Source organism: Hemitrygon akajei, chromosome 1 (assembly GCF_048418815.1).
Source record: "Hemitrygon akajei chromosome 1, sHemAka1.3, whole genome shotgun sequence".
NCBI classification, from domain to species: domain Eukaryota; kingdom Metazoa; phylum Chordata; class Chondrichthyes; order Myliobatiformes; family Dasyatidae; genus Hemitrygon; species Hemitrygon akajei.
In genome coordinates this window covers 10,188,589-10,211,095 of record NC_133124.1, presented here as the reverse complement: position 1 = coordinate 10,211,095, position 22,507 = coordinate 10,188,589, and the positions used below count along the sequence as shown (strand labels likewise).

The following is a 22,507-nucleotide window of genomic DNA, read 5'->3' as shown; positions in this document are numbered from 1 at the left end:
ATCATGGTTTCCTTCAGGGGAAATCTTAACTGACCAATCTGCTGGAATTCTTTGAGGAAATAACAGGCAGGATAGACAAAGGAGAGTCAGTTTGCTTGGATATTCAAAAGGCTTTTGACAAAGTGCTGCACATGAGATGCTTAACAAAATATGAGCCCATAGTATTACAGGAAAGATACTGGCATGGATTGAAGATTGGTTGAATGGGAGGAGGCAAAGTGACCGCATAAAGGCTGCCGGTGACAAGTAATGTTCCACTGGGGTCAGTATTGGTACTCAAAAACGAGGAAATCTGCAGATGCTGGAAATCCAGAGCAACACACACAAAATGCTGGTGGAACACAGCAGGCCAGGCAGCATCTATAGGAATAAGAATAGTCGACATTTCGGGCCGAGACCCTTCGTCAGGACCCTTCGACATGTCCTGATGAAGGGTCTCGGCCCAAAACATCGACTGTACTTCTTCCTATAGATCCTGCCTGGCCTGCTGCGTTCATCCAGCATTTTGTGTGTGTTAGATAGATAGATAGATAGATAGATAGATAGATAGATACTTTATTCATCCCCATGGGGAAATTCAACTTTTTTCCAATGTCCCATGCACTTGTTGTAGCAAAACTAATTACATACAATACTTAACTCAGTAAAAAAAATATGATATACATCTAAATCACTATCTCAAAAAGCATTAATAATAGCTTTTAAAAAGTTCTTAAGTCCTGGCGGTAGAATTGTAAAGCCTAATGGCATTGGGGAGTATTGACCTCTTCATCCTGTCTGAGGAGCATTGCATCGATAGTAACCTGTCGCTGAAACTGCTTCTCTGTCTCTGGATGGTGCTATGTAGAGGATGTTCAGAGTTATCCATAATTGACCGTAGCCTACTCAGCGCCCTTCGCTCAGCTACCGATGTTAAACTCTCCAGTACTTTGCCCACGACAGAGCCCGCCTTCCTTACCAGCTTATTAAGACGTGAGGCGTCCCTCTTCTTAATGCTGCCTCCCCAACACGCCACCACAAAGAAGAGGGCGCTCTCCACAACTGACCTATAGAACATCTTCAGCATCTCACTACAGACATTGAATGACGCCAACCTTCTTAGGAAATACAGTCGACTCTGTGCCTTCCTGCACAAGGCTTCTGTGTTGGCAGTCCAGTCTAGCTTCTCGTCTAACTGTACTCCCAGATACTTGTAGGTCTTAACCTACAAGTTATCAGTTGTCAGTATTGTTACTGCTTCTTTTCACATTATATGTCAAAAATTTGGATGATGAAGTTGATGAGTTTGTGACCAAGTTTTCAGACAATAGATAGATAGGTGAAGGGACAGGTAGTGTTGAGGAAGCAGGGAGGCTGCAGAAGGACTTAGATAGATTTGTTGAATGGGCAAAAAGTGGCAGATGGAATACATTGTAGAAGGAATAAAGGCACAGACTATTTTCTAAATGGTAAGAAAACTCAAAAACCAGAGGTGCCAAAAACATTTAGGAATCCCTGTACAGGATTGTATAAAGGTCAACTTGCAGATTGAGTCAGAAGTAAAGATGGCAAATGCAATGTTAACATTCATTTCAAGAGGACGAGAATATAACAGCAAGGATGTGATGCTAAGTCTTTAAAAGGCATTGATCAGACCGCACTGGGAGTATTGTGAGCAGCTTTGAGCCCCTTATCTAGAAAGGATGTGCTGGCATTGGAGAGGGTGCAGAGGAGGTTCATGAGAACGATTCCAGGAATGGAAGGGTTAATGTATGAGGAGCTTTTGATAGGTCTGGTCCTGTACTCACTAGAGCTTAGAAGAATGATGGCTAATCTCACTGAAACCTATCGAATACTGAAAGGCCTAGAGTGGCTGTGGAGAGGATATTTCCTATAGTGGTTGAGTCTAGGACCAGAGGCCACAGCCTCAGAATAGAGGGATGTCCACTTCCAACAGAGATTTCTTTTCGAAGGAATTTCTTTCGCCAGATAGTGTGAATCTGTGGAATATCTCCAAGGATGGTTGTGGAGGCCAAGTCAATGAGTAAATTTAAAGCAGAGATTGATTGATTCTTGGTTAGTCAGGACATCAAAAGTGACGGCAGGAGAATGGGGATGAGTGGGCACCATGGTAGTGTGGCAGTTAGTGCAATACTATTACACATCAGGACATTCTAGAGTTCGGAATCAATTCTGGTGCTGTTCTGTAATGTCCTCCCTGTGGAATGCATGAGTTTTCTCCCAAAGTTTCCACCCAGAATCCAGATATGTACCAAGTAGGTTAACTGGTCATTGTAAGTTGCCGTGTTTAGGTTAGGATTAATTAGACTTGTCAGTAGCTGCTCAAAGGGCCAGAAATGCCTGTTTCATGCTGTATCACTAGAATAAATAAATAAATCACGATGGAATGGTGGAGTAGACTCAATGGGCAGAGTGGCTGAATATCGTCTCAATTCCCCACCAAACTATCCACAACATCATCAATTTCTGCCCAGCACTGTCCCTGATAACAGTGATCAGTTTGCAGACTGAAGTTCAAAGATTGGCAAGATTGGCCAACAACCAATTCACAGAAGATGACAAAGTGTGCAAAAAAAAATACGAATAATACTGAGAATATGAGTCGTAGAGCCCCTGAAAGTGAAAATGTAGATTGTCAAATCAGTTCAGAGCTGTGGTTGCGGTAAACAGAAAAACCTGACAGGCGACCAAAGTGCAAAAGAAAACAAACTGTGCAAACAAAAAATAACACTGATAAGTTGTAAAGAGTCCTTGAAAGTGAGTCTGTAGATTGTGGAATCAATTCAGAGTTGAGGTGAGTGAGGTTATCCTTGCTGATTTTGGAGTCTGATGGTTGAAAGGTAATAACTGTTCCTGAACCTGGTGGTATAGGACCTGAGTCTCCTGTACCTCCTGTCTGATAGTAGTAGCAAGAAGAGGGCATAGCCTGGATGGTGGGGATTTTGATAATGTCTACCTGCCATATAACACTGCCGATGTTATTCTAGTAGAAGTCTGTCTGTTTGCAAAGATGCATCTTGCAATTGCAAAAACTGATCACTCTCTAGAAGCGTTGGATCCTGATTCATTGGCGATCCAAAGATTCTTCGGATTCTCTTCAAGAATGAGGCATAAAGCTTGTTGTTTAGTGTCTATCCATTGAGCTTAGTGAATGTGAAGATAGGTTGATATGGAATGTGGAAATTAGCACCATTTCCACTCCAGACAGTTGTAAATTATTTCTCAACTCTGTTCACCAACAAAATTAATGACCCAAAGTAGAATTTTTATAGTGCGATCACTCGAGTCAAGTACAATGTTCTCCCAAGTGGTTGTCCAATCGTGGGTCTTCATGTAGCTGAGAAAGGCCATTCCAGAGTCCACATAATCCTGCCCTCTTTGCCACTTGCTGATCACCACAGGACTTAACATGGGATGTTAGGGTGTTTTACCCTCATGAAGAACATCTATGTGTGACTATTTAATGTGGAGAGATTAATGCACGGGCAGCCCCACGCGGTCTTCGAAAGATTGTGGTCAAGGTCTAGTGGCATGGAACGCAAGACCACTGAGGACCTTTCACTGCTGTAGCCTTCCTCCGCCTTCACTGCTGTGGTGCTGTGCCATCATCTTCCACCAGTTCCACCGTTGAGGTCTTGGTTGGATCGCCCTTTGTCTGGAACCTCCCCCTTGACCTTACTGCCATGGGTGACCCTATCAGGAGCTAAACACCAGATGGCAAAACTCCAGACAGCATCGCTCTTGGGATGTCAAGAACTCACTAGCCTCTCCACTAGAACAAGGCGATGATCCTCGGAGAAATGTCCCAATTGTCTTTTGTCACAACACCAACTGCAATTATCCCAAATGTTACTCTGATGCAATTGTTTGGCATTATTGCCAAAATTCAATTTTGCAAATCAAAGAAGAAATGATAGTGAAAGGGAACAGAGTGTCCAACCTCTCAGTTTTCCAGGGTGCCCGTGCTGCACAAGAAGGTCACCAGATGTAGGGAAGAAAAGCCTGAACTATCTGGATTACTGGAGCTGAGCACTCTTTTATATATGAAGCAAGTGTTTGGATGTGTCTTTGGCAATTTCAGAGGCTCAAAACAAGTTAAAAATAATATAAATAAACATATGTCAATAATTAAATGAAAACATCCCAGCTCTTAAGGCAGATTCCTCACAGAGCTTCTTGTAATCATGCCTTGTCCTCAGAAATGCCTGCCACAAGAAAAAATGTTTTCTAATCACTGGCTTATAAATTGTTTACACACAATAAATGGTGCTGTGAGTAAATGATAAATCATAAACATGCTTTTAAAGGTTTTATATGGATGTAAGCTGCAGGCAGCTGGCACACTGACATGATAAAGATCAGAGTTTGCAATTCACGTTGCTTTTGCTTCTCATCTTGCTTTTCAAAGCAAATAATTTTTGGTATCGATGCCAGTGTTACTGCAAGGGTCATATGAGTTTGTATTGCACGAACTACTCCCACTGGCAGTGCATTTTGGGAACTCAGACCCATGCTTGCCTTTTTTGCATAACTGGTTAATGGTGGCACAGCAGGATCGAGATATAAGAAGCACATTTATGTGATCAGCTTCTTAAGTGAGCAATCTTCTTAAATACAGAAAGGACATTCATGAAAATTATCTCCAAAATGAAAAGGTTGGCGTATGAGAAGTAGGGCCTGTTCATTCATTATGTGCCCATGTCATGGCCTTTCCATGACCATGACTGGTCTTAGCAAATATTTCTGCAGAAGTGGTTTGCTGTTGCCTTCTTCTGGGCAGTGTCTTTACAAGACAGGTGACCCCAGCCATTATAAATTCTCTTCAGAGATTGTCTGCCTGGTGTCTGTGGTCGCATAACCAGGACTTGTGATCTGCACCAGTTACTGATACAATCATCCACCACTTGCTCCCATAGCTTCATGTGTTCCTGGTTGGAGGGGGGGAGGGGGTCTAAGCAGGTGCTACACCTTGCCCAAAGGTGATGCAGGCTAGCAGAGGGAAGGAACACCTTACACCTCCTTTGGTAGAGACATATCTCCACCCTGCCACCCATTCTGGGCCTGGACTCAACAGAATCTAGAACAAGGAGGGATCTCATTGAAACCTACTGAAAATCGAAAGGCCTGGATAGAGTGGACGGGAAGAGGATGTTTCCTATAGTGGGGAGTTTAGGACCAGAGGACAGAGTTTCAGAATAGAATAGAGGGACGACCCTTTAGAACACAAGGTGGTGAATCTGTGGAATTCACTGCCACAGATGGCAGTGGAGACCAAGTTATTTGATATATTTAAAGTGGAGGTTGATAGATTGCTGATTAGTAAGGGTGGCAAAAGTTAAAGGGAGAAGGCAGGAGAATGGGGTTCAAAGGGATCATAAATGAGCCATGATCAAATGGCAGGGAGACTCAGTGGGCAGAATGGCCTATTTCTCCCCTCGGTGTCTTATGGTCTTAAAGTGGTGGACACGACCCAGTCCATCACAGCCAAAGCCCTCTTCACCAATGAATATATTTAGATGAAGAGCTGTCGCAGGAAAGCAGCATTCATCATCAAGAACCTCACCACCATTTGAGCATTTGGTCACAAGCACCAGATTCAAGAACAATTATTACCCTACAACCATCAGGCTCCTGAGCAGACTTGGATAACTTCACTCACATTTCTGAACTGATTCCACAACTTACAGACTCACTTTTCAGGACTCTACAACTCGTGTTCTCAATATGACTTTTTTTTTATTTGCCCAATTTGCCATCTTTTGCACATTAGTTGTTTCTTGGTCTGTTTATGTATAGCTTTTCATAAACTCATGAATTTCTTTATTTTCCCGTATGTGCCTGCAAGAATTGAATCACAAGGTTTCATACATACCGTATATTCATTCGTTTATTTATTTACTTTTAGCTATACAGCACGGAGTACAGAGACTCCTTACAGAATGGCACCAGAATTGAACTCCGAACTCTGAAATGCATCATGCTAACCGCTACATTACCATAGCATCCAACAAAACGTATTTTGGTAATAAAAAGTACTTTAGCTTGGACTTTGAGCTGTCCATGTTCTCACCAATCCATCTAATTTCTACTAGCCCCTGCCTCCACTTTCCCCCTATCCTCTTTCTTCTGGCTATCACCCCTCTCCATTTTGTACAGCACTATGTAAGCATCAACACTGCTTGTAGTCTTTCCCTACTGTACTGATTTCCCCATTTCAAATATCTCTGAAATCATTCTTGGTAATCTCCAATTTAATACTGATGGGAAGTCAAACCAGCATAGGACTTGTACAGTGAATAGTCAGGTCCTGAGGAGTTTTGTAGAACACAAGGACGTAGGAGTGCCAGTACATAGTCTGCTGAAAGCAACATCACAGATGGACAAGGTGGTGGGATATTGTGTACAATTTTTTTGTTTTTTGTAAATTTAGGCATAGCCCAGTAACAAGCCCTTCTGGTCCAACAAGCCTGCACCAGCCAATTGCATCAATGTGACCAACGCAGCAACTAACCCGTACATTTTTGGAAGGAGGAAGGAAACCAGAGCTCTTGGAGGAAACCCACGCAGTCACGGGGGGAACGTACAAACTTATTACAGACAATGATGTGAATTGAACCGAGATTGCTGCCACCCTAAGAGGTCACCCTGTTATAGGAAAGACACGATTAAACTAGAAATAGTGATGACTAGATTTATTGACTTGACTCAAAGGTCTGAGTCATAGGGAGAGTTTGGGCAGGCTTGGACTATATTCCATTATATGTAGGAGTGAGGGACGACCTAATAGAGGTGGATAAAAGCGTGAGAGTTAATACACATAATCGTTTTCCCAGTGAAAGGGAACTTAAAAACTAGAAGGTATGGGTCACACACACAAAATTCTGGAAGAATTCAGCAGGTCAGGAGCATCCATGGACAGATTCAGCAGATCAGGCAGGTTCCATGGACGGATTCAGCAGATCAGGCAGGATCCATGGAGGGACTCAGCAGGTCAGGCAGGTTCCATGGAGGGACTCAGCAGGTCAGGCAGGTTCCATGGAGGGACTCAGCAGATCAGGCAGGATCCATGGACAGATTCAGCAGGTCAGGAGCATCCATGGACAGATTCAGCAGATCAGGCAGGTTCCATGGACGGATTCAGCAGATCAGGCAGGATCCATGGAGGGACTCAGAAGGTCAGGCAGGATCCATGGACAGATTCAGCAGATCAGGCAAGTTCCTTGGATGGACTCAGCAGATCAGGCAGGTTCCATGGAGGGACTCAGCAGGTCAGGCAGGATCCATGGAGGAACTCAGCAGGTCAGGCAGGTTCCATGGAGGAACTCAGCAGGTCAGGCAGGATCCATGGAGGGACTCAGCAGATCAGGCAGGTTCCATGGAGGGACTCAGCAGGTCAGGCAGATTCCATGGACGGATTCAGCAGGTCAGGCAGGTTCCATGGACGGATTCAGCAGGTCAGGCAGTTTCCATGGAGGAACTCAGCAGGTCAGGCAGGATCCATGGATGGACTCAGCAGATCAGGCAGGTTCCATGGAGGGACTCAGCAGGTCAGGCAGGATCCATGGAGGGACTCAGCAGATCAGGCAGGTTCCATGGATGGACTCAGCAGGTCAGGCAGATTCCATGGACGGATTCAGCAGGTCAGGCAGTTTCCATGGAGGAACTCAGCAGGTCAGGCAGGATCCATGGATGGACTCAGCAGGTCAGGCAGTTTCCATGGACGGACTCAGCAGATCAGGCAGGTTCCATGGACGGACTCAGCAGATCAGGCAGGTTCCATGGACAGACTCAGCAGATCAGGCAGATTCCATGGACGGATTCAGCAGATCAGGCAGATTCCATGGACGGATTCAGCAGGTCAGGCAGGATCCATGGATGGACTCAGCAGATCAGGCAGGTTCCATGGACGGATTCAGCAGATCAGGCAGGATCCATGGAGGAACTCAGCAGGTCAGGCAGGATCCACGGAGGAACTCAGCAGGTCAGGCAGGATCCATGGATGGACTCAGCAGATCAGGCAGGTTCCATGGACGGATTCAGCAGATCAGGCAGGATCCATGGAGGAACTCAGCAGGTCAGGCAGGTTCCATGGAGGAACTCAGCAGGTCAGGCAGGTTCCATGGAGGGACTCAGCAGGTCAGGCAGATTCCATGGACGGACTCAGCAGATCAGGCAGGTTCCATGGACGGACTCAGCAGATCAGGCAGGTTCCATGGACAGACTCAGCAGATCAGGCAGATTCCATGGACGGATTCAGCAGATCAGGCAGATTCCATGGACGGATTCAGCAGGTCAGGCAGGTTCCATGGACGGATTCAGCAGGTCTGGCAGGATCCATGGATGGACTCAGCAGATCAGGCAGGTTCCATGGACAGACTCAGCAGATCAGGCAGGTTCCATAGAGGGACTCGGCAGGTCAGGCAGGATCCATGGACGGATTCAGCAGATCAGGCAGGATCCATGGATGGACTCAGCAGATCAGGCAGGATCCATGGAGGGACTCAGCAGGTCAGGCAGGTTCCATGGAGGGACTCAGCAGATCAGGCAGGTTCCATGGAGGGACTCAGCAGGTCAGGCAGATTCCATGGACGGATTCAGCAGGTCAGGCAGGTTCCATGGACGGATTCAGCAGGTCAGGCAGTTTCCATGGAGGGACTCAGCAGATCAGGCAGGTTCCATGGAGGGACTCAGCAGGTCAGGCAGGATCCACGGAGGAACTCAGCAGGTCAGGCAGGATCCATGGATGGACTCAGCAGGTCAGGCAGGTTCCATGGAGGGACTCAGCAGGTCAGGCAGGTTCCATGGATGGACTCAGCAGATCAGACAGGTTCCATGGACGGATTCAGCAGATCAGGCAGGATCCATGGACGGATTCAGCAGGTCAGGCAGGATCCATGGATGGACTCAGCAGGTCAGGCAGGATCCATGGATGGACTCAGCAGATCAGGCAGGATCCATGGAGGGACTCGGCAGGTCAGGCAGGATCCATGGACGGATTCAGCAGGTCAGGCAGGTTCCATGGATGGACTCAACAGGTCAGGCAGGATCCATGGATGGACTCAGCAGATCAGGCAGGATCCATGGATGGACTCAGCAGATCAGGCAGGTTCCATGGATGGACTCAGCAGGTCAGGCAGGATCCATGGATGGACTCAACAGGTCAGGCAGGATCCATGGATGGACTCAGCAGGTCAGGCAGGTTCCATGGATGGACTCAGCAGGTCAGGCAGGATCCATGGACGGATTCAGCAGGTCAGGCAGGATCCATGGATGGATTCAGCAGGTCAGGCAGGATCCATGGACGGATTCAGCAGGTCAGGAGCATCCATGGAGGAAAAGCAGTGCTGGAGGAACTCAGTGGTTCGTGCAGCAGCTGTGGGAGGAAAGCTGACCATCTGTCTGCATTTTGAGTCAAGACCTTGTACTGGGACTGAGAGTCAAAGTCAGTCTTCTACCCCTCACCTTGGATCTATGCCTGCTTGGACCTACAGAGTTCCTCCAGTACTGCCTTTTACTCTAGCACCTGCAGTTTCTTGTGACTCCTTGAGCTACTGTTCATAGTCCATCATTTCAGTTAAAGAGCATCACCCCATCTCTGCCTTGTCCACCTTTTCTCTACTTTTCCCATTACTTGGGAAGCAAGCTGGTACATACACAGAAGGTGCTATATAAATACAAATTATTGGTGTGACAAATAGACAGGAGCTGGACAAAATTAAGACCACAGCTAAATAATAGTTATGTCTACACATGAAATTTGGATCAGAGTCATAGAGCACAACAGCACAGAAACAGGACCTTTCAGCCCACTTAGTTCATGTATGCAGTTATTCTGCAGAGACCTATCAACCTGCATCCCGGAACAAATCCCTCCATTCCCCTCCCATCCATGTACTTCTCCAAATTTCTCTTAAGTATTGCAATCAAACCTGCATCCACCATTTCCTCTGGCAGCTCCTTCCACATTCGCTCCACTCTCTGAGTGAAGAAGTTCCTCCCCATGTTCCCCTTAAACAGTTTACCTTTAACCCTTAACCCATGGCCTCTAGTTCTAATCTCACCCAATGTCAGTGGAAAAAGCCTGCTTGCATCTACCTTATCTATACCCTTCATAATTTTGTATACCTCTATCACATCTCTCATTTTCCTACAGTCCAGGGAATAAAGTCCTAACCTATTCAACCTTTCCCTATAACTCAGGTTCTCAAGTCAATTGCATTAAAGACTCAATGGAAAACTGATTTAGCTTCAGCTAGCTATATTAAAACAGAGGAATTCACAGTGAAAATCTTCGTAGCTTAGAATTCAGAATAGCAGTAAAAGCTGTTTTGCCAGCTGGAATGAAAGGAATTTCCAACACTGTTTCTCTGCCAATGCCAGATCTGTCCTATCCAATTACAGGGGCATCTCATAGTGATCCTAATATAGTTCACATGGAGTGAGGGATGTGCATTTTAATTCTTGTGAACAGTTGTGTTTGCAAGCAGATGGGTGCATTCAGTCTGTTAGAAGTGCTTTTTTTCAGAAATCTAACATCAACCTACCTACTTCTACATTTAAACTTGCAAAGGGTAGTCAGTTTTAACATGTTAGTAACTAGTAGGAAGTAGTACAAACAGTAATTTGGGAGTTTAACTCAAGATGCATGGTTTTCCTGGGACATTCTATTAAAACAAGGTAAGAGCAAAACTGTAAACACAAGAGATGCTGGAAATCCAGAACAACACACACACAATGCTAGAGGAACTCAGCAGGTCAGGCAGCATCTACAGAGAAGAATAAACTGTGGACGTTGCAGGCTGAGACCCTCCATCCGGACTGGAAAGGAAGGGGAAAGAAGGCAGAATAAGAAGGTGAGGGGAGAGGAAGGAGGACAAGCTGAAAGGCAGTGGATGAGATCAGGTGGGGAGCAGACAAGTGGGGGAAATAAGAAGATGGGAGGTGAAAGTTTGGAAGGGACAAAGAAGAAGGGGACAGGAAATACAGAAAAAGATATTTTCTGTGACTCTCAATATATGGCAAAAATAGAAAAGATGAGGTTAGATAAACACAAGAGATTCTGTAGATGCTGAAAATCCAGAGCCACACACATCATGGTGGAGGAACTCAGCAGGTCAGACAGCATCTATGGAGAGGAATAAACAGTCGATGTTTCAACCCTTCGTCAGAGCTGGAAAGAAAGTGGGAAGATGACAGAAGAGCAAAATTGGACTGTTTTGATGAGTCACAAGCAAACACGGCAATAAAGTCTGACCTCTTTAGCTGATTCTTTCATCACACCACATGTGTTATTTTATGTAAGGAATTTTGAAGAAAGACACCATAAAGCGTGCTACATTCTACAACCCATGGATTCACTTTCAACGACTCTTCAACTCATGGTCTCAGTATTATTAATTTATTTATTTAGTTGTTATTTTGTAATATTTTGCATTTGCACGGTCTGTCAGTGCTTAGCACAATGATTGTTTGTCAGTCTCTGTCTGTGTGTAGCTTTTCATTGATTCTGTTGTATTTCTTTGTTCTGCTGTGAACGCCTGTATGAAAACGTATCTTAGGGTAATATACTGTGCGCTTATATATACATACCTAATTTGATAATAAATTTACTTTCAAATTTGACAAGGTGAATACAGGTCACACGTATTTGACAAGATTCCACATATTAGGCCTACCATTGAGACTAAAGGCCATTGTATAACAGGGACAAGAGCAGTATGGATAGAAAATTGGCTAAGCAGGGTTTCGACCTGTAAATTCGACTGTACTTTTTTCCATAGATGCCGCCTGGCCTGCTGAGTTCCTCCAGCATTTTGTGTGTTTTGCTCGGATTTCCAGCCTCAGCAGATTTTCTCTTGTTTGAGGTCAGAGGGGAATGGCCGGACTGGTTCAAGCTGACAGGAAGGAGATAGTAACCCAAATAACCATGCGCAGAGAGCATCTCTGAATGCACAACACACTGAACACAGCAGAAGACCACAAACATACACTCAGTGGCCATTTCATTAAGTACAGTAGGTCTACTTTAAAAAAATTAATAATGAAGGGTCTCGGCCCAAAACACTAATTGTTAATTCTCCTGCATAGATGCTGCCTGACTTTTTGAGCTATTCCAATATTTTCAACAATTTCAGCAACAATTTTGTGTGTGTTGCTGAAAACAATTACCATTTTTATTTTGGTAGTTACATACCTGGTAAGGAACAATGCTTTCGTGTGCTGTACCCCATCGCTTTGCTTCTTTACCACCACTGAGATAATTTGCAGCCACGTGGGTCAGGCACGCAACCTGGTCAAAACAAGGATTGCCAGAATTAAAGGGTATTTTTAAAATTTCTGAATACATCACAAATTTATTTCCTAATCATTAATAAGATTGTCCCTTTCTATATATAAAATAAATAAATAAATAATACTGAGAACACGATTTGTAGAGTCCTTGAAAATGAGTCCATAGGTTGTTGAATCAGTTCAGAGTTGAGGTGAGTGAAGTTATCCCCTCTAGTTCAGGAGCCTGATGGTTGAGGGTTACTAACTGTTCCTGAACCTGGTAGTATGGTTCCCGTACTTCCTTCCCAATGACAATAGTGAGAAGGGAGCATGGCCTTTATGCAGGGAGTCCTTGGTGATGGATGCTGCTTTCTTGTCGCAGCTCTCCTTGTAGATGTGCTCAAAGGTAGGGAAGATTTTCCTGTGATGAACTGGGCTGAAATCATCAGAGAATAGTGAAGACATTTATAATTATTTTTACATTTGTCTGCTGACTGCTGAGAACTGCTTGTTCTTGCCAATAACACCATGTACCATTAATTTACAGAACATGGCACTCAGGGATTTGGGCTATATATTTTTTTTATGTGTCACTGTATGGCTACTGCTATCTTATATGAGCAATGTGTGCTTTTTGCTGTGTGTGACTGGTGATATTATGTGTTGCGCCTCGGCCCTGGAGTAAAGCTGTTTCGTTTAGCTGTATTCATGGGCATTGTAGTGACAATTAAACCTGAATTTGAACCTGAAACAGATGATTGTTAAGTTTCAAATTTTTTGCAAGGACCATTGTTTATTCAAATTCATATTGCTCTTAGGAATAAAAAATGAAGAACAATAAAATTTCAATAATCTGCCATCTGATTGTTCTGAAATCCTAGCTGTCTGGCATTTGGCATATTTTGACCTGAAATGTCGACAATTCCACTGAGTTCCTCCAGCAGATTGCTGTTCTCAGCAATTAGTGCTCCCAGTAGTTATTTAACAAATTAAGCCGAAAAATATCAATGTTTCTGTGCCTGAGACTAGGTTGGTAAATTAAAAAGGCTCTGTGTGGATATGACTACACATTCAGTTGCCACTTTATTAGGTACACATGTACACCTGCTCATTATTGCAAATATATAATCAGCCAGACATGTGGCAGCAACTCAGTGTACAAAAGCAGTATAGGATGAAGTGGTTCAGTTGCTGTTCAGACCAAACATCAGAATGGGGAAGAAACGTGATCTAAGTGATTTTGACCGTGGAATGATTGTTGCTTACAGGCAGGGTGGTTTGAGTATCTCAGAAACTGCTGAACTCCTGGGATTTTCACACTCAACAGTCTCTGGAGTTTACAGAGAACAATGGTAAAAGCAAAAAAAAACACCCAGTCAGTGGTAGTTCTGTGGGTGAAAAGGCCTTGTTAGTCAGAGGAGAATGGCCTAACTGGTTCAAGTTGACAGGAAGGTGACAGTAACTTAAGTAACCATGCATTACAACAGTGGTGTGCAGAAGAGCACCTCTGAATGCACAACACATTGAAACTTGAAATGGATGGGCTACAGCAGAAGATCACGTGCATACAGAAGGTAACTACTAAAAATGGCCATCGAGTGTTTGTTAATCCATGAAAGTGCTTCAATCATCTTCTCTTTCATTCTTTTTACATTCTATTTTTGCAGATGACCAGGAGAAGGAAAACATGCCACATCACGTCCAAATCAATTAGTGAACTTTAACTACTATACACTTGGAGAGAAAACTATTATTAAGTGACTTTACATACAAGAGAAAATCTGCAGATGCTGGAAATCCAGCAGTATCTACGGAAACGAGCACAGTCGACATTTCAGACCGAGACCCTTCATCAGGGTCTCTTCATCAGGAACCCTTCATCAATGACTTTAGACACAAATTCACTTTAAGCTATATTAAGAAACCTTTGCAGCCAACAACTTGGAACTCTACTGTGAAGATAAGTGCTGCACCATTGTGAAACCACCTGAACATTATCTTTCTGGCTGAAAGCTGGACCAAGTAACAATTTTTTGATACACAAAGTTGAAAATTCCAAGGTAAATTTATTATCCATGTACGTATATGTTATCCTAAACTGCTTAGAGAACCATTTTCTTGCAGACATTTGCAGAAAATATAAAGAAATGTATTTATTATTGAGAATCTGTGTGGAATATGCCCTACCGCCTCTTCAAGCCTCCTGATTTAATCCTAGCCTAATCGCGGGACAATTTACAATGACCAATTAACCAACCAACTGGATTGTTTTTGGTCTATGGGAGGAAACAGGAGCACCCAGAGGAAACCCACGTGGTCACGGTAAAAACGTACAAACTCCTTACAGGGAGTGCCAGGAATTGAACACTGGTCACTGCTATTGTAAAGCATTGTGCTAACCTGTATGTTACCAGGCCACCCCAACTGATTAGAATCAATGAAAAAACATCCATAAAGACCACAATGAGCAAAAGAAGGAAAACTCGGCAAATAAAAAAATTGAGAACATGAGATGTAAAAGGTCTATGAAAGTGAGTCTGTAGGTTGTTAATCAATTCAGTGTTGTGGTGAGTGCAGTTATCTATGTTGGTTCAGGAGCCTAATGGTTGTAGAGTAATGTTAGGCTCTATAATTGTTATCTTCTTTGCAGTAATTGTTCAGTGTTTTCTAGTGGCTGCAATTCCTTTTGTAACAACTTGGTGGCAGTTGCAAGTATCGCATTATGTGAATGGGGCTATTTGATTGGTTAACTCTTATCCATGGAAACTCTTTAAATTAGCAAATTCATAAGATGCAAGAAGACGTGGGCTCAGCCTCTTTACTTTGTAATTCTTCCCCCGTCATCGCCTTCTGTTTCACTACTCTCCTTTCTCAATCTCTTTGTTCTCTTAGTGCATAATTAACAATTGTGAGCAACAGAATTTATGCATATTCATGACTTCTGAAAGAGCAGCAGATCAAAAAGATCAGCATCCTACAATAGTAACTGCTGCTGCACGTGGTGATGTAGGGACTAAGGTTTCTGTATCTCGTGCCTGACGGTAGTAGCCTGGGTGATATAAGTTAATATCCACAGCGTAAATTAGGTTGGACAGCATATTGGCAATGGTGTCTGTACAAGTCTACAGCAGACATCCACAAGGAGTATGGGTTACAGGCAGGTCATGCTGCTATTTTGGAGACTGACACTTCAAACAATCACAGGATGATCATGCACACCCTCAGCAGCGCTACAAAAAGAAATTATGAACTATTCACAGGTTGGTTGCAGACTGAATTCTCTTGGCTGTTTGAGCTACAAAGGCCTTTACGCATCAAAGCATTTAGGACAGAAGTCTCCCGCACCCTCTGTCTCTAGGTTTTCAATAAACTGATAACATGATTACTGCCATAAGACGAGGACTTGGTCTCACCTGTTTGGAGCCAGCCAGGAGACAGGCCTTGGAGTCAGCACAATGCGGCGTCTAAGCTGGAGTCGGTGCTGCCCTTAGTGTTCACTTGGCAGAAGACAACTGGACTGTTTGACAGCAGACGGCTGCAACATTCATGGACTCGATCTTGGACTACTATATTTTTTGGGTGTGACTCTATATTACTGATATACGTATGTACTATCTATGCCTTGAGTTGTGTGTGACTGTTGGTGTTGTGTTTTGCACCTTAGCCCCAGAGTAAAACTGTTTCATTGGCCTGTATTCATTGATGTTCATGTATCATGTTGAATGATAATTAAACTTGAACTTGAACCAGGAGCAGAATTAAGCCATTCTGCCTATTGATCCCATTGTGCAGAAGTCATAAGAACAAACCAAAAATCCTTATTCTGCAATAATATGAACATTTTTTTGTGGTTGAGCAATTGTAAAAATGTTAATATAACAACTGACACAAGAATCTTCCTTCTGACTCTCAAGTTTAATTGTCGTTCAACCATGCATGAACACCCATGAATACAACCAATGAAACAGCATTCCTCTGGGTTCAAGGTGCAAAACACAGACCCAACAGTCATACAAAGCACAAGGCACATATAGCATGTATAATTGCAATAGCAGTAAAGATACAGTCACACAAAAAAATATGTAACCCAAGTCCTTGAGTGACATGTCCAGCAAACTGATGGTGCATGGGTGTTATCGAGAAGAGCAAGCAGTTCTCAGCAGTCTGCAGATGAACATATGCATGCATGCATGTACGCAATCCAGCTTGTCTTCTACCGAGCGAACACTGGAGGCAAGCACAGATAAGAGGGTCCGGCCCCCAATCCAGCATGGATGTCATGCCACACTGCCTCCAGTGTCTCTCCTCCTGGACTGTCAAGTGTGAAAGTGGAAAAGTATCTAAAGAACCAGAGGAGACAGAAGAGGTACTTAATGAGTACCTTGCTTCAGTATTCACTACGGAAAAGGATCTTGGCAATTGTAGGGATGACTTACAGCAGACTGAAATGCTTGAGCATGTAGATATTAAGAAAGAGGATGTGCTGGAGCTTTTGGAAAGCATCAAGTTGGATAAGTCACCGGGACCGGACGAGATGTACCCCAGGCTACTGCGGGATGCGAGGGAGGAGATTGCCGAGCCTCTGGCGATGATCTTTGCATCATCAATGGGGATGGGAGAGGTTCCGGAGGATTGGAGAGTTGCAGATGTTGTTCCATTATTCAAGAAAGGGAGTAGAAATAGTCCAAGAAATTATAGACAAGTCAGCCTTACTTCAGTGGTCAGGAAGTTGATGGAGAATATCTTGAGAGGCAGGATTTATGAACATTCGGAGAGGGATAATATGATTAGGAATAGTCAGCATGGCTTTGTTAAAGGCAGGTCGTGCCTTACGAACCTGATCAGACCCCACTTGGAGTACTGTGCTCAGCTCTAATCGCCTCATTATAGGGAGGATGTGGAAACCATAGAAAAGGTGCAGAGGAGATTTACAAGGATGTTGCCTGGATGGGAAGCATGCCTTATGAGAATAGCAACACACACAAAATGCTGGTGGAACACAGCAGGCCAGGCAGCATCTATAGGGAGAAGTGCTGTCAATGTTTCGGGCCGAGACCCTTCGTCAGTCCTGAAAGGTCGACAGCGTTTCTCCCTATAGATGCTGTCTGGCCTGCTGTGTTCCACCAGCATTTTGTGTGTGTTGCTTGAATTTCCAGCATCTGCAGATTTCCTCATGTTTGCCTTGTGAAAATAGGTTGAGTGAACTCGGCCTTTTCTCCTTGGAGCGACGGAGGATGAGAGGTGACCTGATAGAGGTGTATAAGATGATGAGAGGCATTGATCATGTGGATAATCCGAGGCTTTTTCCCAGGGCTGAAATGGTTAGCACGAGAGGGCACAGTTTTAAGGTGCTTGGAAGAAGGTACAGAGGAGGTGTCAGGGGTAAGTTTTTTTTACGAGTGGTAAGTGTGTGGAATGGGCTGCCGGCAATGGTGGTGGAGGCGGATACAATATGGTCTTTAAAAAGACTCCTGGATAGATACATGGAGCTCAGAAAAATAGTGGGCTATGGGTAACCCTAGGTAATTTCTCAGGTAAGGACATGCTCGGCACAGCTTTGTGGGCCGAAGGGCCTGTATTGTGCTGTAGGTTTTCTATGTTTCTATGGACTGTTGCAAATAGCAAGCCCACAGCATGAGATCTTGGCCTCGCTACAACCGAGGCCGCACAGGCCCCACAGCGTCGATCTTGCCAATTAACCAGTGAACCAGACTTGCAGTATTTTACCTCCACTCCTCCTTGCTACAAACTGTCCTGCAATGTACTCCAGACCATTCCAATAGTCAATTCCAAATGACCAGCAGTTTGTGGGAATAGCAGCTGAGAAAAAAGGGTGGTGTGCTGTTATCCCATTGTTCCAAGAAACTGAGTTCAATCCTAATTTCAAACCTGTTCAGTTCTGGTCACTTCATTATAGGAAGGCTGCAGAAGCTTTAGACAGGGTGCAGGATACTGCCTAGAATAGAGAGCATGTCTTATAAGCATAGGTTGAGTGAGCTAAGGCTTTTCTCTATGGAGTAAGGGAGGATGAGAGATGACATGATAGAGGTGTACAAGGTATTAAGAGGGACAGATTGAGTGGATAGCCTGAGGCTTTCTCCCAGGGTGAAAACGGATAATACAAGGGGGCGCAAATTTGAAGTGATTGGAGAAAATAATAAGGAGAATGTTGGAGGCAGGATTTTTACACAGAGAGGTGGGTGCGGGGAGGGCACTGCCAGGGCTGGTGGTAGAGGCAGATACGTTAGGGACATTAAAGAGAATTTTAGATAGGCACACAGATGAAAGAAACTTTGGAGGGTTATGGAGGAGGGTAGGGTTAGAGTAAGGTTAAAAGGTCAGCACAGTATTGTGGGTGGAAGGGCCTGTACTCTGTTCTAATTTTGGTGCTGCCTGTGTTGAGTTTCCACCAAACACCCCACTTTCCCTCCACACTAGAAAGATGCACCAGTGGGTTAGCTGGCCACTGTAAAATGACCCTTAGTGTAGAGATAACTGGTAAAAGAATACGGAAGTTGATGGGCGCATGAAAGGCAGTACTTTGTAGAGAAATAAGAGGAGGAATAGGATGCTATTCTGGAAACTAACAAAGACCAATGGACTGAATCACCCCCTGAATTATTAAGTAAGGCATTAAAAAAGGATTCTGGCTTTGATATGACTCAGAAGATTTCCTAGCTCTGGAAACAATGAAACATAAGTTCTGGACAAATCTTGATAGTTATTGAAAATACAAAGAACTTAAAAGACAAGAACCACTTTAAAAAAATCATAGGTTAGAAAAAACATTGACTAAATTAAATCTGACAGAAGTAACACATTCTGTTGAGGTTAAGTTGAAAGTCCTCGGAAAGGGATCATTTCTTTTTCACAGTTTTCTATAAATTACTAAGGTAAAAAATAGCTCCTGCATTCACGTGAAATATTTCTGCATTCAAAAAGAAGGCAACATACATAAAATGCTGGAGGAACTCAGCAGGTCAGGCAGCACCTATAGAAATGAATAAACAGTCAGTGTTTCAAGCCGAGACCCTTCTACAGGACATCTAGTGGCTTTATTTAAACATACTTTGATTTGAATTGAAAATGGATACAGAGCCTGCAGATATAATTTGGAAATGAGCTTATGGGCATGTGGTGTGACCTCATCAACATTTAATTGTGTGTTTACACCACGATTGTACATTGATGTGAGTAAGTTCCATGCCTTCTTTAATAATCATAGTTATTGGGCATTATAGCATAGAAACAAGCCCTTTGGCCCATCTAGTCTGTACCAAACTGCCAAGTCTCACCGACCTGCATTTGGACCATAGCCCTTTCTACTCCTCTCATCCACGTACCTATCCAAATTTCTCTTAAATGTTGAAATCACAGTCTGGTATGGAGGTTCCAATGCACTACAAGATGCTGCAGAGGGTTAAGACTCAGCCAGCTCCATCATGGGTACAACGAACATCATTCTAATGAACAACATGACCAACGACAAAGTCCTGCAGACTGTTCACAAAACTATTCCTTTTACTTCTTTCAAATACAATTATAAGATATAGGAGCAGAAGGAGGCCATTCGGCTCATCGAGTCTGTTCTGCCATTCAATCATAGGCTGATCCAAGTTATTACTAAACTGCGTGCAATTGCAACCTGAGATTTACATTTTGATGGTGTGTTTTTGAGTCAATTCAGCAATCTGTTGCTTTCCTGTCTCTGAGGGAGTTTGGTGAGGTTGGGAGCAGAGTGGGTGGCCTGGAGATGCCATTGCTTCTCTCTGATTAAGGCATCAAGCAAAGCTGATGAATACAAGAGTAGAGGACAGGCAGGTGCTTGGCACCGTCTGCCAGTGTTGACCAGTTTTCCTCTTCCTCGCGCTAGCTGCTGTCAAGGGAAAGTGCAGGAGTCATGGGATCCTCTGTTGCAAGGATTGATCTACAAGGCTCGTTGCTCTGGACTTGTTTCTGGGGACTTTGAAGTTCAAGTTGCATAATTTTCCAGATTATAGTTATTGTTCTTCTGTTGCTTTTTTGAGCTGTTGGTCGAGGCAATTGGTACAGACTAGGGCACTTTGGTGAAAATTGGCTCTGCAGCCTGCAGCTTAATGTGAAAAAGACTAAGGAGCTGGTGGTGGACCTGAGGAGGGTTAAAGCAACAGTGACCCCTGTTTCCATCCAAGGAGTCAGTGTGGACATGGTGGAGGATTACAAATACCTGGGGATACGAATGGACAATAAACTGGCCTGGTCAAAGAACACTGAGGCTGTCTACAAGAAGGGGCAGAGCTGTCTCTATTTCCTGAGGAGACTGAGGTCCTTTAACATCTGCCGGACAATGCTGAGGATGTTCTATGAGTCTGTGGTGGCCAGTGCTATTGTGTTTGCTGTTGTGTGCTGGGGCAGCAAGCTAAGGGTAGCAGACACCAACAGATCTCATTTGTAAGGCCAGTGATGTTGTGAGGGTGGAACTGGACTCTCTGATGGTGGTGTCTGAAAAGAGGATGCTGTCCAAGTTGCATGCCATCTTGGACAATGACTCCCATCCACTCCATAATGTACTGGTTAGGCACAGGAGTACATTCAGCCAGAGACTCATTCCACCAAGATGTAACACGGAGTGTCATAGGAAGTCATTCCTACCTGTGGCCATCAAACTTTACAACTCCTCCCTCAGAGTGTCAGACACCCTGAGCCAATAGGCTGGTCCTGGACTTATTTCCACTTGGCATGATTAACTCATTATTTAATTATTTATGGTTTTATATTGCTATATTTCTTCACTATTCTTGGTTGGTGCAGCTGTAACGAAACCCAATTTCCCTTGGGATCAATAAAGTGTGTCTGTCTGACTGTCTGTCTGTCTGTCTGTCTGTCTGTCTGTCTGTCAGTTGGTTAGTGGTGCTAAACTGATCCGAACAGAATACTCCTGGTGTTCGCTCGCATTTTGCTGTTTGCACAATTTGTTCTTTTTTTGCACATTGGTTGTTTTTGATGTTTTCCTGAGTGGGTTCCATGGTGTTTCTTTGTTTCCTGGCTGTCTGCAGGAGGAAGAGTCTCCAAGTTGCATTTTGTATAATTACACTGACAATAACTGTACTTTGAACTGTTGAACCCTCCCACCATCAAGGACATCTTCAAGAGGCTGTGTCTCAAGAAGGTGGCATCCATCACTGAGGACCCTCACTACAAGGGACATGCCTGCTTCTCGTTATTACCATTGGAGACTGACGACCCACGTGTAAAAAATCAGAAACCATTTCTCCCTTCCACTGTCAGATTTATGAACAGTCCATGGACTGACGAACACCACTCCTGAAAGTTAATATGCATGTACTCCATGAATAGTATCCTTTTTTTGGGTACCATTTGCACTCAGTGGCCACTTTATTAGGTATGCCTGTACACCTGCACATTAATGTAAATATATAATCAACTCAATGCATTAAAGCATGCAGGCATGGTCAAGAAGTTCAGTTGTTGTTCAGACCAAACTTCAGAATGGGGCAGAAATGTGATTGGAGTGACTTCCACCGTGGAATAATTGTGGTAACCAGAAGGGTGGATTGAGTATCTCAGGAACTGATGATTATCTAGAATTCTGATGCACAACAGTCTCTAGAACTTACAGTGAATGGTGCAAAAATAACAAAAAAAAATTCAGTGAGTGGCAGTTCTGTGGGCAAAAATGCCTTGTTAATGAGAGAGGACACAGGAGAATGGCCACACTGGTTCAAGCTGACAGGAAGGTGACAATAACTCAAATAACCACGTGTTACAACATTGGTATGCAAAAGAGCATTTCTGAACGCACAATATGTTGAAACTTGAAGTGGATGGGCCACCGCAGCAGACCATGAACATACGCATATTAAGTACAGGAATCACAGGATAAATTACAAGGACCAATTAATCCACTAACCGGAGCATCTTTGGACTGTGCAGGGAAACCGGAGTACCTCGAGGAAACTCATGCAGTTCACGGAGAGAACGTTCAATCTCCTTACAGATGGCACTGGAATTGAACTCCAGACTCCAGATTGCCCCAAGCTGTAATAGTGTTGCGCTGTCCACTATGCTCCTATGGCACCCTAACACTAGCAGTAATTGGGATTAAGTTTTATACAGATTGATGTGGATAGTACGGTATATAGTTGTTTATATACTGGAGTGCATGGGAGGGGTAGCACCTCTAGATGGGGGGCTTGTCACACTCCTTGGAGTGGCTCGTCATCTATTGGTCCCCACC

The 22,507-nt window shown here is 43.9% G+C and overlaps 1 protein-coding gene across 6 annotated transcripts in view; it reads right to left on the bottom strand.

Annotated features, from left to right (window-relative positions):
* sugct (succinyl-CoA:glutarate-CoA transferase) overlaps positions 1-22,507 on the bottom strand; it is a 528,034-nt gene that overhangs the window by 317,836 nt on the left and 187,691 nt on the right. For all 6 annotated transcript variants that reach the window (XM_073032218.1, XM_073032487.1, XM_073032549.1 and 3 more), the window contains one exon: positions 12,194-12,289. In XM_073032218.1, coding sequence (XP_072888319.1) covers positions 12,194-12,289 — 96 coding nt within the window. The remainder of the gene's footprint in view (positions 1-12,193; positions 12,290-22,507) is intronic.